The sequence below is a fragment of the Balaenoptera borealis genome, assembly GCF_965194805.1.
Source record: "Balaenoptera borealis genome assembly, chromosome: 10".
Classification (NCBI taxonomy): Eukaryota; Metazoa; Chordata; class Mammalia; order Artiodactyla; family Balaenopteridae; genus Balaenoptera; species Balaenoptera borealis.
In genome coordinates this window covers 6,029,600-6,048,345 of record NC_138874.1, presented here as the reverse complement: position 1 = coordinate 6,048,345, position 18,746 = coordinate 6,029,600, and the positions used below count along the sequence as shown (strand labels likewise).

The 18,746-nt window shown below is 38.7% G+C and overlaps 2 protein-coding genes across 13 annotated transcripts in view; one reads left to right on the top strand and one right to left on the bottom strand.

Annotated features, from left to right (window-relative positions):
* LOC309635851 (uncharacterized protein) overlaps window positions 1–5,008 on the bottom strand; it is a 62,334-nt gene extending 57,326 nt beyond the window's left edge. For 2 of the 3 annotated variants that reach the window (XM_082407612.1, XM_082407613.1), the window contains exon 1: window positions 4,877–5,008. In XM_082407612.1, coding sequence (XP_082263738.1) covers window positions 4,877–5,005 — 129 coding nt within the window. In that variant the 5' untranslated portion in view covers window positions 5,006–5,008. The remainder of the gene's footprint in view (window positions 1–4,876) is intronic. The other variant, XM_082407619.1, reaches the window with a different exon arrangement.
* ZNF248 (zinc finger protein 248) overlaps window positions 5,002–18,746 on the top strand; it is a 29,164-nt gene continuing 15,419 nt past the window's right edge. The window contains exons 1-6 of one of the 10 annotated variants that reach the window (XM_082407638.1): window positions 5,011–5,101; window positions 5,984–6,037; window positions 6,779–6,880; window positions 6,973–7,014; window positions 15,665–15,787; window positions 16,070–16,165. In XM_082407638.1, the coding sequence (XP_082263764.1) occupies window positions 6,841–6,880; window positions 6,973–7,014; window positions 15,665–15,787; window positions 16,070–16,165 (301 nt within the window). In that variant the 5' untranslated portion in view covers window positions 5,011–5,101; window positions 5,984–6,037; window positions 6,779–6,840. The other 9 variants (XM_082407637.1, XM_082407639.1, XM_082407644.1 and 6 more) reach the window with 9 other exon arrangements.

The following is an 18,746-nucleotide window of genomic DNA, read 5'->3' as shown; positions in this document are numbered from 1 at the left end:
AACTACCATACGACCCAGCAATCCCACTACTGGGCATATACCCTGAGGAAACCATAATTCAAAAAGAGTCATGTACCACAATGTTCACTGCAGCACTATTTACAATAGCTAGGACATGGAAGCAGCCTATGTGTCCATCAACAGATGAATGGATAAAGAAGATGTGGCACATATATACAATGGAATATTACTCAGCCATGAAAAGAAACAAAATTGAGTTATTTGTAGTGAGGTGGATGGACTTAGAGTCTGTCATACAGAGTGAAGTAAGTCAGAAAGAGAAAAACAAATACCATATGCTGACACATATATATGGAATCTAAAAAATATATATGGTTCTGAAGATGCTAGGGGAAGGATGGGAATAAAGATGTAGACGTAGAAAATGGATGTGAGGACACGGGGAGGGGGAAAGGTAAGCTGCGACGAAGTGAGAGAGTGGCATTGACATATATACACTACCAAATGTAAAATAGATAGCTAGTGGGAAGCAGCTGCATAGCACAGGGAGACCAGCTCCGTGCTTTGTGACCACCTAGAGGGGTGGGGTAGGGAGGGTGGGAGGGAGAGGCAAGAGGGAGGGGATATGGAGATATATGTATAAGTATAGCTGATTCACTTTGTTATACAGCAGAAACTAACACAACATTGTAAAGCAATTATACTCCAATAAAGTTAAAAAAAAATGGTGCTAGTACAACCAGATAGCCACTTGCAAATGAATAAAGTTAAACCATTATTTCATACTATAGGAAAAGGTTAACGCAAAACAGATCAAAGACCTAAATGTAAGAGCTAAAAGTATAAAATTCTTAGAAGAAAACATAGGGGTATATCTGCATGACCTTAGATTTGGCAATGAATTCTTAGATATGACACCAAAAGTACAAGCAACAAAGCAAAATATAAACTGTACTTCACTGAAATGCAAAACTTTTGTGCTTGAAAGGACAGTATCAAGAGAGTGAAAAGACAACCCACAGAACAGGATTACAAGGACTTCCCTGGTCGTCCAGTAGTAAAGAATCCACCTTACAATGCAGAGGATGCGGGTTTGATCCTTGATAAGGGAACTAAGATCCCACATGCCGCGGGGCAACTAAGCCCGCGTGCCACAACTACTGAGCTCGCACACCAACTAGAGAGCCTGCGTGCCACAACTAGAGAGAGAAAACCCGCCACGACAACTAGAGAGAAGCCTGCGTACCACAATGAAAAATCCCACGTCCTGCAACTAAGACCCAACACAGCCAATAAATAAATAAATATTTGCCTTGATCAGTTTAAAAAAAAAAGAATTGGATTACATATTTGCAAATCATATATCTGATAAGACACTTGCATCTAGACTACACCAAAAACTTTTACATCTCAATACTAAAAGGACAATAAAATAACACAATTTTAAAACGGGCAACTGATCTGAATAGAAATTTCTCCTGAGAAGATATACAAATGGCCTATAAACTTATGAAAAGAGGTTTATCCTCATTATTCATCAGGGAAATGCAAATCAAGACTACAGTGCAGTTGTAGTTCATACACACTAGGATGACTAGAATAAAAAATCAGATAAAAGCAAGTCTGTGTAGGGGAGTTCCCAAGTGGTCTAGTGGTTAGGATTTGGCACTTTCACTGCCGTGGCCTGGGTTCAATCCCTGGTCGGGGAACTGAGCTCCTGTAAGCCACGTGGCATGGCCAAAAAAAAAAGTGTGTGTAAGGATGTGGAAAAATAGGAACCATCATACACTTCTGGTGAGGATGAAAAATTGTGAAGCTACTGTGGAAAAAAGTCTGGAAGTTCTTCAAAATATTAAACATAGAGTTACCATGTGAATCACCAATTTAATTCCTAGGTAAATACCCAAGAGTAACGAAAACATGTCCAAGCAAAAGTTATACGTGAATGTTTATAGCAACATTATTCACAACATCTAAAAGGTGGAAACAATCCAATGTCCATCACCTGATGAAGGGATAAAGAAAATGTGGTACAAAACAAAAATATTCTATACAAGGGAATATTATTCAGTCATAAAAAATGAAGTATTAATACGTGCTAAAACATGGAAGAACTTTTTTTAATAAATTTATTTCATTTATTTATATTTGGCAGCATTGGGTCTTCGTTGCTGCGCGCAGGCTTTCTCTAGTTGCAGTGAGCGGGGGCTACGTTGTGGTGCGTGGGCTTCTCATTGCGGTGGCTTTTCTTGTTGCGAAGCACAGGCTCTAGGTGTGCCAGCTTCAGTAGTTGTGGCGCACGGTCTCAGTAGTTGTGGCTTGTGGGCTTTAGAGCACAGGCTCAGTAGGTGTGGTGCACAGGCTTAGCTGCTCCGCAGCATGTGGGATCTTCCTGGACCAAGCCTCGAACCCGTGTCCTCTGCACTGGCAGGCAGACTCTTAACCACTGTGCCACCAGGGAAGCCCATGGGAGAACTTTGAAAAACATTATGTAAAGTGAAAGAAATCAGTCACAAGAAGTCACATATTGTTTGATTCCATTTATATGGAGACAACAGTAGATTAGTAGTTGCATGGCATTGGGGAGATGAAGGTATAGGGGGATGATAGCTAAAGCGTATGGGGTTTCTTTTGAGTTGATGAAAGTGCTCTAAAACTGACTGTGGTGATGATCACTCTTATCTGTGCATACACTGAAAACGACTGAATTGTACACTTTAAATGAGTGAGTTGTATGTTATATGAATTGTATCTCAATAAAACTGTTATTTCTTAAAAATGATAAGAATACTTTAAGAGGATCCAAAAGCTAACCTACGATAGCTCTCAATGCCCAAACACAGAACAATTTGAGCAACATAATAACATAATAGTATTGGATGAAATTAAAAGAGTGAGGGAAAAGGAACTGACCTAAAAAAAAAAAGGGAGTAACAACATGAATGAATCTTAAATGAATTTTGCTAAGCCAAACCCAGGAGATACATATAATTCCATTTGACATTCTGAAAAGGGTAAAATTATAAAACAGAAGACAGATCAGAGAGTGCCAATGGTTGAGTGAGAAGGTGGGTTGAATAACCATAGTTGGGAATAAAATAAATATCCATACTGATATAAATGATGTAATAAATAAATGCTGGAAATGAAAGTTTTCCCTTACAGGGGATCCCCAATTAATAAATATAGAAGAAAGAGGTGAAATATAAAATCACCAATTGGAACACCACAGTAATAACTGTTGCAGGCAAGATCCACCAACGAAAGCTAAAATTAGTGGCCAAAACTCTAAGTAGGAATAGTATATTTGCATAGTCTTAAAGGTTCTCCCCCCAAATTTACTACTAAATGTGGTGATTTAAAAATATGACCCTAAATTTGAGATGGAGCTTATTTCCGCTCCCACTGAGTGCACTGGACTTAGTAACCCACCTCTAAGCATAGATTGGAAAGGGAAAAATCCTAAAGATATAGTGGAGAAACCTGTCAAACACCACCTTCACCAAGTAACCAAGGTTAATATAAGTTGTGTTGATACCATGTGTCCCCTCATATATAGGTAGGACACATACTCTCTGTGGTATTCTTTCTAAAAATTTATAACCTCAGTCCGATCAGGAGAAAACATCAGACAAACTCAAAGTCAGGGACATTCTTCATAATATCTGACCACTATTCTTCAAACATCTGAAGGTAATGAAAGACAAGGAAAGACCACGAAACTATTGCAGATGGGACGAGACCAAACAGGCTTGATGATTAAATGTACTGTGGTATCCTGGATTGAATCCTGGATCAGTAAAAGCGCATTACTGGAAAAACTGATGAACTGTGAATAAACTCTGTAGTTTAGTTGATACAACTGTACCCGTATCACTTTCTTAGTTTTGGTAAATGTACCATGGTTATGTAAAATCTTAACAATTAGCGGGACTTCCCTGGTGGTCCAGTGGTTAAGAATACGCCTTCCAGTGTAGGGGACTTGGGTTTGATCCCTGGTGGGGGAACTGAGATCCCACATGCCACAGGGCAACTGAGCCCGCGTGTGTGGGCAACTAGAGAAATCCTCACGCTGCAACGAAGGTCCCATGTGCCGCAACTAAGACCTGATGCAGACAAATAAAAATAAATAAATAAATGTTAACAATTAGGTGAAACTGGGTGAAGAGTATACGGGAACTATCTTTGCAACTCTTCTGTAAATATGAAGTTATTAAAAAAAAAGTTAAATGACATTGATCAAAAAGAGTTAACTACATATTCTTTTATGAAAAGTTCATCATAAAATAATACACCCATATGATCATACTGTGCTAAAAATGTCATGAGGATGCCCACATAAGAGAATGTATATTTGGTTCCAGGTAAAGCATTTCTGAGAGATGATAAAGTGCTTTCTTCTTAAGTTTAAGTTTCTTACACAGGAACAGTTTTTATTATTAATACTGAATTGCTAGGTTGCTTTTTTCCTCATTCCGGAGAATAACTAGGCTGCTCACAGATATTATTTTAGTTTACATAGATTTATTGTCTAAATTATAGAAGATAAATTTATCAAAACTAAAATAACATCTGTCCACGTTCATAAATGAAATTCATGTACCACTTTGCTTCTCTTGGTTTGTGTCTAGTCGAAAACGCACACTGCTTTGACATACATCTCTGGGACACGGACAGAATCCAGGGTCCGGGTAGCAGGAGTGAATATATCAGATAGTAATCTCTCAATTCAGTCAACAAGGCAGAAACTCTCCAGCTGATTTCTAAAGGAGTGGGCACGGTGTATACTGGGCAAGGTAATCTTAAGAAACGTACTGAACATTTATGTGCCAGACGCCATCCTAAGTGCTTTTACAATGTAAACGCCCTTAACCTTCATAAATACCGTTAGCTAGGTACTGTACTATTAGCTTACTTTCGTACAATGTGGAAGTGAGGCATTGCTTCTAAAGGTAGAGCCACTTTTCCAACCCAAGCTGCCAGGAGCCAACTTCCAGCTTGCCGCCACCGCGCCACGCCGCTCCCTTCCTCTGCGCATGTGCATCCCCGCCTTCTCCTCCCGGCTCGTCCTTCCCCGGCTTCCAGCCCCTCGTGGGAAACAATCCCTGGCCTCCAGGTCCACGCGGCGAGGGAGCTGCGGGTGAGCTCCAGAGGGTGGGGGCGAGGGCCAAGGGGACCCCGCGCGGCTCGTGGAGCCGGCGGAGGCAGCGGTGCCGGGTGGTAGGTTGGAGCCCCGCGAACATCGGCAGGACCCCAGGAGTCTGCGGCGCCTGCAGAATTGAAGGGACTGCAGGCGGCGGCGCCTCTGCCTGGAGAGGCCGGAGTCCCGCGCGGGAACGCGGACTCTCGGGCTCGCTCAGTCCTCAGCTGTTAAGCCCTTGAGCTGAGCGGGCGGCGCCGTCGTGTGGCCGCGGGTGGGGAGTACGCGTGCGTGACGTATGCGCTAGGCCCGCGGGGAGGGAGCGGGGTTGTCAAGGGGAGAGCGCGTGCGTGACGTGTGATCTAGGCCTGCTGGGAGGGGCGAGGAATGCGGGGAAGAGCGAGTGCGCGTGCGCGACATGTGTGTGCGCTTCACGTAGTGACGTGTGCGTGTGCGTCGCTTGTGCGCTGGGATTACGGGGCGCCGGGAGGCTGTGGGAGAGAACGACTGCCCCAGGAAGGGGCTCGGAAATACATGAATTTCCTGGACCAAATAGCCGCTGGGAGATTTGTCTTGCTTAGCTGTAAAATGCGGATATCTAGAGTGCTTGCCGCATTTTTTGTGTTGTTTTGAGCGCTCACGTTTTGTTAGCTGCTGTTGTATTTAATTGTTTTGTATGTAATGCAGGCGGCTGGAGCTTGGATGAGTCTCTAGGGCCTCCATTCCTCAGTTAATTCGTTTGTGAAATGGGATTGGAGGGGGCTGGACCAGCTAGCCACCAAGGCCTTTTCCTGGCTCTAACATCACCCAGATCCCAAGTTATTATTTATTATGTATTCATTTGTTATTTGTTATGTATAATTATGACACGGTATCCTGAAGCCATCGAAGGCTGTGTGACGGTGGAAGGTCTGAGACAAATTTAAGAAGAGAGAGGTGAGCTGGAGCTGAGATGGGTGGGCACACAGGCTGCACAGGAAATGTCACCTGTTTGGAGAGTTTGTGAAGGCATGGTCGGGGTTGAAAGGCTCACCAGCCATAGCTTAAGAAATTCTGTCATTATCTGTCCCTAACACCTCCTCCTCCCCTCATTCTCCAGTCACTCTTTCCTGAGGTGAGCTGCCCTCAATGTCCCATTTTTCATGGCATCTAGAGAAATGCTGAGGTTCCTGCTCCCCAGCCGGATAGACGCGCAGGATGGTAGTGCAGGCAGGTCCTTTTTGAGTTATCTGTTGCTTACTTGAAAAATGAAAAGAAAAAAAAAAAAAAATTGAGCCTGAGAAGGTGAGTGGCTCAGGTCATGCAATTTGTTAGTGGTAGAATCGAGGTTGAAAGTCAGGTCTACAGATTCGTGGGCCACTGCTCATTTTGTGACTGTTAGGTCAAAGTTAGTTTTTTATTAAAAGATCCTTCTGAAAATTGTAAGCAGGTGAGAACATTTAAAAAAAAATAATGAATCTTGCCTTAAACACTCCCATCCCTTTTTTCAGAGGTTTCTTGGATTATCTGACCTCATAGGATTAATGGTGTTAGCAGATAACCAGATAAACAATATGGTTTGAGGTGTTTTTCTCCCCCTACAACATCAGTTTTGGCAAATCCATAGTGTTCCCTCCTTTAGATTATTGTTCAATGTTAAACTCATCTTCTCATGTTTTTAATTTTTCTGTGTCACAGAACCTAAATTGGTAATAAATCAATAAGAAACAAATGTTTACATTCACTCAGTGAAAAGTATCATGTCTAAGCTCAACATAAATCGGAGCCACACATGGACAAGTAAGTATCTTGTGTGTGGAGCTGTGTAGGCAGGTGAATCCAGGAACTACAAGGCAGGCCAAGTTCTTACTTCCTTCTTGCTTCTCCCTCAGCTCTCCCTCCTCCACTAAGAGTGAAAAATGAACAAATCCCAGGTGAGTTTTTTTTTTTTTTTTATTGCCATTTTGTCTTAAAATGCGTTTTCTAAACTTTCTAAAGGTTTATAAAACCTTATGTCAGCTCATTTGTATTTCTAGCTTGAGTATCAGGTAGTCCTGGCTTTTGTTTCTGCATTTCCATTTCCCTTTCAACCTAATACATGCAGTCTTGCTTCTTCACCACCACTCACCTGAATCAGTTCTGGAAAAGACCACCAAATTGTAATCTAATCCAGTTTTTGTCTGTCTTACTTGACCCTTTTGCCGCATTTGGTACTATTATCCATAGTCTCTTTTTTTTTTTGATTTGTTTTGTTTTTTAATTAATTAATTTATTTATTTATTTTTGCTGTATTGGGTCTTCGTTTCTGTGCGAGGGCTCTCTCTAGTTGCGGCAAGCGGGGGCCCCTCCTCATCGCGGTGCGCGGGCCCCCCACCATCGCGGCCTCTCCTGCTGCGGAGCACAGGCTCCAGACGCGCAGGCTCAGCAGCCGTGGCTCACGGGCCCAGCCGCTCCGCGGCATGCGGGATCTTCCCAGACCAGGGCCCGAACCCGTGTCCCCTGCATTGGCAGGCAGACTCTCAACCGCTGCGCCACCAGGGAAGCCCAGTCTCTTTGTTTTGAAAGTCTCTGTTGTTGTCTATGACACTACCCTCCTAGCTCTCATTTTCCTAACTTCTGCCCCTCATGAAGTTGGCTTTGCCTTTTGCCCCAACATTGCTTATCCCTGGGTTTATTGCTTATCCCCTGCTTATCTATCCTTAGCCAACTGCCCTTCCCAGTATACCTATTTTTCCTGACTGTTTTTGTCCTTTTTAAAAAAATGAAATAATTAAAAATTGTTAGTATATTAACATGGTTAAAAAAAAAAGTAAGTGATACAAAAAAAGTAAGTAAAGGGACTTCCCTGGTGGTCCAGTGGTTAAGACTCTGTGCTTCCACTGCGGGGGGATGTGGGTTCGATCCCTGGTCGGGGAGCTGAGATCCGCATGCCGCTTGGCGCAGCTAAAACATTAAAAAAAATAAAAAATAAAAAAATAAAAATTCACACCCCATCCTTTCTGTACCTGACGCTTCCTCCAGGTAGGGTGAGATTTATTTCTCATCTAAACTGTGACATTTTCACTGAGAGTGAAAGAGGTTTTATTAACAATTATGCTGAGACAGCTGGCATATATTGGGACAGTCCCAGACGAACTGCAGTGTATTGTCACCCTACTATAGGTATACATTATTTCTATTTCTTTTATTTATTTATTTATTTATTTATTTATTTATTTATTTTTGGCTGTGTTGGGTCTTCGTTTCTGTGCGAGGGCTTTCTCTAGTTGCGGCAAGCGGGGGCCACTCTTCATCGCGGTGCGCGGGCCTCTCGCTGTCGCGGCCTCTCTTGTTGCGGAGCACAGGCTCCACACACGCAGGCTCAGTAGTTGTGGCTCACGGGCCTAGTTGCTCTGCGGCATGTGGGATCTTCCCAGACCAGGGCTCGAACCCGTGTCCCCTGCATCGGCAGGCAGACTCTCAACCACTGCGCCACCAGGGAAGCCCCTATTTCTATTTCTTGTTTGTCCTCCCAGTGTTTCTTTATTCAGTTGAAAGAAAATATGTGCTCCCGGTCTTTATTTAAAAGGGAATCTGTTATTAGGGCTTCTTAAATTTAGATGCATCTGTACATCCCTGGCAACGTGTTAAAATGCAGATTTTGATTTAGTAGATCTGGGTGGGGCCCTGGAGTCTGCATTTCTAATCAGCTCCCAGATGGAGTTGATTCTGCTGCTCAGGGAAGCACACTGAGTAGTGAGTATATACACTATTTCCCATTCTTCTTCTTCTTTTTTTTTTTTTCCTTTTTTCACTTCTTTTTTCAGCCTGTTCCAGGGATCTTTCTGTAACAGAACATCTTTCTTTGTTAACAATCACATGGTAATTCAACTGAGAATGTTCCATAGTTTATTAAACTAGTTATTAACTATTTCCAACCTTTTGCTACACAAACCATGTTTTAATGAATAGCCTTGTACATGTAGGTTTATTCTATCAGATAAATTCCCAGAAGTGAGATTGCCAGGTCAGAGGGTTGAATACAATTGATAAACTTGATCCTTTTGGTGGGATTATAGATAGTATCATTTTGTATTTCCACTGGTACTGCATGAGAGTGCTTTTTCTCCATAGCTTCTCCCATAGAAATATGTGGTTCACTTTTGGATTTTGGCAACTGATAGGTAAAAATTAGTATTTTATGTAGTTTACATCTGTAATTATCTTAACTATGAGAGAGGTTGAAGATTTTTTTCATGCATCTAAAAGGTGTCTTGTTTTTATATTTCTGTGAACTATCTGTTCATATCTTTTGCCCATTTTGCTCTTAGGTTTCTGGCTTTTTTCTTTTTTTCAATGTCTGGTTAGCTCTTTGTATATTAGGGATACTAATGCTTGTCTTTTATATGAGTTATTTTCTGGTATATCATTTGTCTTTTGATGATTGTTCATGGTTTTTTTTCCCCATGCAGGTATTCTGCTTCAGGATACCACATTTCACTTAGTCATCATGTTTCCTTAGGCTCCACTTGGCTGTGACAGTTTCTCAGACTTTCTTTGTTTTTGATGACCTTGTCGGTTTTGAGGAGTACAAGACAGGTGTTTTGTAGAATGTCCCTCACTTGGGAATTGGCTGCTGTTTTTCTCGTGATTATATTGGGGTAATTGTTTTCTTGGAGAAAGACCACAGAGGTAGAGTGCCATTTGGTAACATCTTATCAGGGTAAATGCTCTCCACGTGACTTTTCACTTTTCAACAGATGATGAATCACTTTTGATCACGTGGCTGAGGTCATGTGGTCAACTTTCTCCACTGCAAAGTTATTCTTTTTTCCTCTGTTTTCATACTGTACCCTTTGGAAGAAAGTGGGGAGTTATGCTATACCTCCTTCATGGTGGAGTATCCACATAAATTATTAGGAGTTCTGCACAGGAGATTTGTGTATTTATTAACTCAGTCAGTGTTTAATATCAATATGAACTCACGGCTAGTTATTTTTTACCTTGTTTATAGTCCAGTACTACCTTGTTCATTTTGTTGCTCAAATTGTTTCAGCTTGGTTATTAAATAGAGCACTTTCAACTGGTTCCTGTGTCCTTCTGATGTACCCCATTATTGTGGTTCTGTTTGAGTACTTCTTCTATACTTTCTGGTAGTAGAAGATATTCCAGGCTCATCTTATATTTCCTGCCCTAGAATTAGCCATTTTTCCCTGAAGAGCTCTGGTTCCTTTTATTGGAGCATGGTATTAGAAACCAGGATTGGGGGGCTGGATTGCTACTGGTTTCTCATTCCTTAGAGACCCTCTCAGCTGACTGAACAAGAAAATATATATGTATACTAACTCACATATATACACATATCTATAAATATTTCAGTATGTAACCATCTGTGTTTGCATTAAGCTAAGTATTATTTCACACTGATGTCCCCTGCTGTAATCATTATCACATGGAACATTCTAGCCTTCTCTCCTTGCTTGTCTGTAACTCCCACTCTAGCAATCTGGCTACCACCATCCGCATTTCATTTACTTAATTGTTCAATTCCAGCATACATGTATAAGTGATTTCTGAGTCATTAACCCATGGACTCTTGGTTCCTTCCAGTTTTTGGTCATTATGAATTAAGCTGCTAGAAACATGTAGGTTTTTACATAGACATACATTTTTAAATAGCTAGGGTGTGAAACTGCTTGATCATATGTTAAGACTGTTTAGCTTTGTAAGAAACTGCCAACCAATTTTACGAAAGTGCTGCATCATTTTACATTCCTACCAACTGTGAATCAGAATTCCTCTTGTTCTGCATCTGGAACTGAAATTGATGTTGTAATTGTTTTGGATTTAACTGTTCCAGTAGATGTGTCATGGTATCTCATTTTTGTTTTAATTTATATTTCCCTAATGACAGATGATATTGAGCATTTGTTCATAAATTTATCTGCTATCCATATGTCTTTGCTTGACATGTTTATTCATATCTTTGGTCCATTTTTCTATTAGGTGATTGTTTTTTTACTGTTGAGTTTTCAGAGTTCTTTTGCATATTTTGGATGCAACTTCTTTATTAGATATATATGTTGCAAATATTTTCTCCCAGTCTGTAACTTGTCCTTTCATTTTCTTACAAATGGCTTTTGCAGGGCAAAATATTTTATTTTAAATGAAACCCAACCCATGTATTTTTTAAATGGAATGTGCTTTTTTCTGTTGTATTTAAAAACTCATCACCAAATCCAAGATCACATAGATTTCCTATGTTCTATATTGTCTTCTAGAAATTTAATAGTTTTGCATTTTACTTTTAGGTCTGTGATTCATTTTTAGTTAATATTTGTATAAAGTGTAAGGTCTGTGTCTAGGTTCATTTTTTTGCATAGATGTACAGTTGTTGAAGAATCATTTGTTGAAAGACTACCTTTTCTCCATTTAAATGCCATTGTGCCTTTGTCAAAAATCAGTTGACTATATAAAACAAACCAGCGAATATAACGAAAAAGAAACAGACTCACAGATATAGAGAACAAACTAGTGGTTACCAGTGGAGAGAGGGAAGGGGGAGGGGCAAGATGGGTTAGGGAATTAAGAAGTAGAAACTACTATGTATAAAATAAATAAGCTACAAAGATATACTGTACAACACAGGAAATATAGCCAATATTATATAACTATAAATGGAATATAATCTTTACAAATTGTGAATCACTATGTTGTACACATAAAACTTATATAGTATTGTACATCAGCTATACCTCAATTACAAAAAAAAAAAAAATCAGTTCACTGTATATCAATGGATCTGTTCCTGGGACCTCTGTTCTGTTTCACTGATCTATGTGTCTCTTTCACCAATAACACACTGTCTTGGTTACTTGTAGCTTGATATGTCTTGAAATCAGGTAATGTATATCCTCTTTTTCCTTCTTCCATATTATGTTGGCTATTCTAGGTCCTTTACCTTCCTATATAAATTTTAGAATCATTTTTTCAGTGTCTACAAAATAGCTGGGATTTTTATTTGAATTGCACTGAATTTATAGATTAAGCTGGAAGGAATTGACATCTTAACAATACTGAGTCTTCTGATTGATGAATATGGAATATCTCTCCACTTACTTAGATCTTTGATTTCTTTCATCAGTTTTTGTTTTTCTGCATATCCCTGTAATATATTGTGTTAGATTTATATTTGAATACTTTTTTTTTTGGTAGTGGTATTGTAAATGGTATTTTTTTCATTCAAAAATTTGAAATTCCAATTGTTTATTCTGATATGGGAAAACAGTTGACATTTTAATATTGACCTTGTATCCTATGATGTTGCTATATTTGCTTATTACTTCCAGGATTTTTTATTCTTTTTCTTTTTGTAGATTCTTTGGGACTTTCTACATAGACAATGTTGACTTCAAATAAAGACAGTTTTATTTTTTCTTTCTAATCATATTTCGGTTTTTTATTTTATTTCAGTTTTTTTGTTTGTTTTGTCTTGTTGTAGGTCTTTCTGCACTAGCTAGGACTTGAATAGGAGTATTAAGACAGGACATCCTTGCCCTGTTCCTGCACTTAGGGGAAAAGTGTCCAGTCTCGTAACATTAAGTATGATGTTAGCTTCTTCATCAAGTCGGGAAAGTTCCCCTCTATTCCTAGTTTGCTGAGAGTTTTTATCATGAATGACTGTTGGATTCTGTCAAATGCTTTTTCTTCATTAATTGATATGATCATGTAATTTTTCTTCGTTGGCTTATTGATATGTTGGATTATATTGATTGATTTTTTTTTAATGCTGACCCAGCCTTCCATACCTGCAATAAATTCCACTTGGTTGTGGTTTGTATTTCTCTTTATACATTGTCAGATTTGAATTACCAATATTTGAGAATTTTTGCATCTATGTTATTGAGAGACATTAGTCTTTATTTTTCTCATAATGTCTTTATCTAGTTTTGGTATTAGGGTAATGTTGGCCTCATGTAATGAGTTTGGAGGTGTTATTTACCAGAGGAGATTATGGAGAATTGTTATTATTTTTTCTTTAAATGTATAGTAGAATTCAACAGTGATGCCATCTGGGTTTGGTTCTTTCTATTTTGGAAGTGTTTTAATTATTGATTCAATTTTTTTTTTAACAGAAATGAGTCTATGCAGGTTATCTGTATCTCCTTGTGTGAATTTGGTAGCTGTGTCTTTTAAGGAATTTGTCAATTTCATCTACGTTACCAATTTTTCAGGAATAGAATTATTTGTAGTATTCTCTTATTATTTTTTTAATGTCATTAGGCTTAATAGTGTCAACCTGTCTTTCATTTCTGAGATTTCCAATTTGCCTCTTTTTTCTTTTTTTCTTGGTTAGATTGGAGGTTTATTAATTTTATTGATTTTTTCAAAGAAGCAACTTTGGGTTTCATTGGATTTTTGTATTTTTTTCACATTTTCAATTTAATTGATTTATTCTAATTTTTATTATTTCCTTTATTCTGCTTGGTTTAGGCTTAATTTGCCTTTTTTCTCTAGTTTACTAAGATAGAAGCTTAGGTTTTTGATTTTAAATCTTTTCTAATATATACATTTGATGCTATAAATGTCCCTCTGTGCACTGCTTTCACTGCATCGCACAAATTTTGATACATGGTATTTTCATTTTTATTTCATTTAAAATATTTTAAAATTTCTTTTGAGACTTCTTTGACTTATAGGTTATTATAGGTTGACTTATAGGTTATTTAAAACTTACAGGTTATAGGTTTGACTTATAGGTTATTTATAAGTATGTTGTTTAATTTTCAACTATTTGGGATTTTTCAGCTATCTCTTGCTTATTGGTTTCTATTTAATTACATTGTGGTCTGAGAACATATTTTGTATGATAGCTATTGTTTTAAATTTGTTAAGGTGTGTTTTGTGGCCAGGACTATGGTCTATCTAGGTGAATGGTCCATATGAGCTAGAATAGAATGATAGAATGTGTGTTTTATGTTTTTGGATGGAATATTCTACAGATGCCAGTTAGATCATGTTGATTGATAGTGCTGTGCAGGTCATCTGTATACTTACTGACTTTCTGCCTGCTCAATCGCTCAAGATAGAAGACTCCAACTATGGTTATAGATTTGTCGTATTTCTCCTTTCAGTTCTATCAGTTTTTGCTGTATGTATTTTGATACTCTTTTGTTAGGTGAATATGTTTCAGATTGTGTCTTCTTTCTCTAATATGATTTGAACCTGTCTAATGGTTCTTAATATCAGATATTGTAATTTTCAACTTTGGAATGCCCATTTTATGCAAGTATGTATGTATCTGTGTGTGTTTGTATACACATGTATCAGAGGTCCCCAAGACCATCACCAGGTTCAGTGATTTGCTAAGATGACTCAGTATGTAGTTGTACTTAGTGCTGTCACTTATTGAAGTGAAAGGATACAAAGCACAATCAGCAAAGGGAAAAGGCACATGGGGCATAGTCCAGAGGACACCAGGCGCAAGCTTCTAAGAGTCTTCTCCCAGGACACACTTAAGTCCTCTAGCAGTGAGATGTGGCAACAGAAGTGAAATGTCTGCCAGGGAAGCTCAACAGACATTCAGTGTTCAGCATGTTTATCAGGGGCTAGGCACATAAGTGCTTTCTGCTTAGCATATAACAAAATTCCAAACTCCAGAAGGATGTATGTGTGCAGCATAAACCATATTGTTTACACAAACGGTTTAGGCTCAGTGAACCATTCTTATCAAGGACTGGTGAGAACCCTCCTGAAATCCAAGTTCCCAGATGCCAGCCAAGGAACACCCTTGTAGCAGATCTTTCAGAGGATAGCAGTCTCAGGCCTGCTCTGTTAATTCTTTCTCCACAACACACATACCATATATCTGTTGAACTTCTCCCATCCTTTCATTTATTTTGTTCATATTTTCCTCTATTTTATTGAACATATTAATCATAACTCATTTTGAAGTTCATGTTTGTTCCAATATCTGAATGTCCTATGGGTATGCTTTTATTTTCTTTTTTTCCTTGGTCTTTGTCTCTTCATATAACATGAAATTTTTTATTGGATGCTGAACATTGTATTTAACAACACAAATATTGGTAGAGGCTCCAGAAAATGATCTCTTTTAGCGGAGAGGATTCATCCGTTTCTCTGTTGGGCAGGTAGAGTACAGGACTGGTCACTTTAATCAGTCATGGGTTGAGCTTGGTTAGGGCCTGTACCGTATTAATTTTAATCCCTCTGTTCATTTTAACAACTGAAAGTTTTACTTCCTTAGTGACAGTTAACTTTATAATATAAAAGATAATATGAAAGAACTTTTTCTTGGTAACCCCAGTCTACTTTGTGCATAATGCTAGCTCCTACAATTTCTAATTTAATAAATGTAATGTGTATGTCTCCTTTTCAGGAATAACATTTGTAGCAACTATTTCCACCCCCTTAGTGGAAACTCAATTTGTACAAGATATTACTTTTTTCCTACATAGGATAGCATAAAAAAAGGCAATCCTATATACCAATTTTTAGTAAACTCTAAAGAGATTAGTTCTTTTAAATATTTACCACTCATAGAGCTCTGACAATTTCATACAGAAAAGGAATATACTGTTACAGGAACAAGTGTCATTCAAAGATGTGTGTGTGGACTTCACCCAGGAAGAGTGGTACCTGCTGGATCCTGCTCAGAAGATACTATACAGAGACGTGATCCTGGAAAATTACAGCCACCTTGTCTCAGTAGGTAAGAATTTTTTCTCCATGTGAATGAGTAGCATGCATTTCTTAGTTGATGAAACATGAGAACTCCCTATGGAATTTTCTGATGGAGATTCAAGGGATCAGATGACTGATCCCTTTTGGCCACTATAAAGAATGCTATGTTCTTACCTCTTTAAGGATTGGTTCATTTAGGCACCTCTTTTAGGTAGCTCCTGAAGCTATACATTTCTTCCCCATCATTTTTTCAGAGTCCCTGAAGCCAGGCTGTTCAGTCGTAGTCCTGTGTTATTTTCTTTACAGGGAATTGCATTACTAAGCCAGAAGTGATCTTCAAGATCGAGCAAGGAGAAGAACCTTGGATATTAGAGGAAAGATTCCCAAAACAGTGCCGCTCAGGTGAGTTAGTGAGTTCACAGGCAGATGGAAGCCAGAGGAAATGAGATCTTAGGGCATTGGTTTATGGTTTATCAACTTTGAACTATTTTTCCAAAAAAACATTTTTTAGCCCCAGACCTTTGGAAGTAATTAAGAACAGTTGGCCCACATCCCTTTGTTACCTTAATCACATTCCTCCATATGTCACTTTCACTCATAAATGCTTCCCTTTGTTCTTTGACATTTTAGAGTGATTTACCTATATCCATAATCCAAACTCATTTGGCTTCATCTGAGATAATTTTTCTTGGTTACTTTATCTTTTAAAATTGTTCACCTTCTCTGTATTGTCTTTGGACATCTCTTGTTAGGTAGTATGTATTCATGCAATACTTCCATATATTCATTTAACAAATATATGCTGAGCACCCAATATGACCCAACTATGTTTATAGGTAATTAAAAGAATGTCCCTATTATCACAGAGTGTCTATTACAGTGAAGGACAGAAAAGCGTAGGTGTGTGTGTGTATGGAGTTATACATGCTTGTATACACACACGTGGTGTTGGGTGGTGATAAATACTGTAGAGAGTTAAAGCAGTGGAAAGGGGGTTGGAGAATGATGGCATGTGCTATTTGGTATGGAAGTCAAGAGAAAACCTTTTTGATGAGGTCCACAATAGACAAGTCTCTAATAAATTAAAGTGTGAACTCTGTGGATTCTGAGTATTCCAGACAGAGGGAACATCAGGTGCTGAACTTCTCAGACAGGTGTGCTCTTAGGGTGTTTGAGGAATGGCAAGGATGTCAGTGTGGCTGGAGGTGAGAAGGCCTGGGGGAGATTGGTAGGAGATGATGTCATAAGTAGCATGTATCATGGGAGACCCATTAATTTTATTTTGAGTGATGTGGGAAACCCTCAGGCTTTTTTGAGTAAACATAAATCAGATTAAGCTATAAGATTGGATTTACAATTTAAAAGGATCTCTCTGACTTCTGTGTGGTGAATATGTGGTGGGTAGATGATGCTTAGGCACGAGCAAGGAAGGAATAACAGGACACTACTATGTACTCGGGAGGAGAGAGGCTAGTGGCTAAGGCTATGTTGGAAGTGCTGAGAAATGGTGGATTTGTACATATATCTTGGAGATGAGGCCAAGAGGATTTGCTATTGGGTTGGATACAGAGTGTGAGAGAGAGAGGAGTTGAGCATGATTCCAGTGATTTGTCTCAAGCACCTGATAACTTAGGGTACCATTTACTGAGATAGAGAAAATTTGGAGGAGAGATTATAGGGGAGTTACTACAGATTTTACATTTGGACACAAGAAGCTGAGGTAACTGTTAGAATCTGGGATTGAAAAGGAGATTTCATATATATATCGTATGAAGTACATAATGAGGCCAGACCTAGAAGTATCCATTCGAAAGGCATCAGCTTTAGGTGGTGTTAAAGGTTGGGGCTAGATGAAGACTTTTAGATTAGAGATTGGCAAACTTTTTTGTAAAAAACCAGACAGTAAATATTTTAGGCTTCCTGGGCCACACATGGTCTCAGTTGCTGCTGCTGCTCTTCCTCCTCCTCCTCTTACCTCTTCCTCTTTCTCCTCACTCCTCCCTGCTGCCTCTTCTGTTGTTTTCCCTCTAAAAACATAAAAAACATCCTTAGTTCTAGGACCACTGCCTTGCAGTCATAGTTTGCTGTCTCTTTTTCTAGAGAGTGATTGTAAATGAGAGAGGTAGCCCTGGGATGGTACCACTTTTACAAGGTGTGTAAATCCATTAAATCTCGTCATTAGAGGAGACTGAGACGAACAGTCTGAGGTACAAGAAAATTAGAGAGCCTGGTTTCCCAGGGGTCAAATAAGGAACATTCAACCATCCATTACTGCCTTAAATGGCAACCATGGGATCAGGGTATGGAACCCGTTATCCCCTATTACTAGTTTTTTCAAATACTCCTGATATTGTTTTCCTTTCCGTCTTCTTCATCTCTTCATTTTCTCACTTTTCACTGATGTCACTCAAAACCATAACTGTGTCTCTGTTCTGTCATTCCTTACTTGATCTAATTCCTAGTTGGTTTTTTTTTTTTTACCTAAAGCATCCAATTTATCTTTCACTAGCATAACAAAGTTGCTCCTTATTAATAAATGAATTTACAGTCTCCTTCCATTGACTGTCACAATGTGGTCCTGTTCTATATATCTCAGAGTCTTTCTTTCTGCTCTTTAGAGTTTATACTAAATCTCATACTATCTTATGTCTTAAATTTCACTTATAAATATTTTATCTTTTTTCTATAACTTTTACTTTTATTTTGCCTTTTCAGAAAATTAAAATTGTAAATGTAAAGTGTTTAAACATTGCATGGTATATAGTAATGGCTTGTTATTATTTCACTTATTTTAAGTTAGAGATCAATTTTTTGCTGCAACTTAAATAGTCCATATTTTGTAACCCTAACCCACTAGTATCTGTATCCCAAAAACTCAGACCTGATCATATGACTGCTGCTTGGGGTTTCTATCATTGTTGAGATTTTGTTTTCCCAAAGAGAAGGCCCTTTCATATTTTTCCTGATTCTGATATTTTAATAA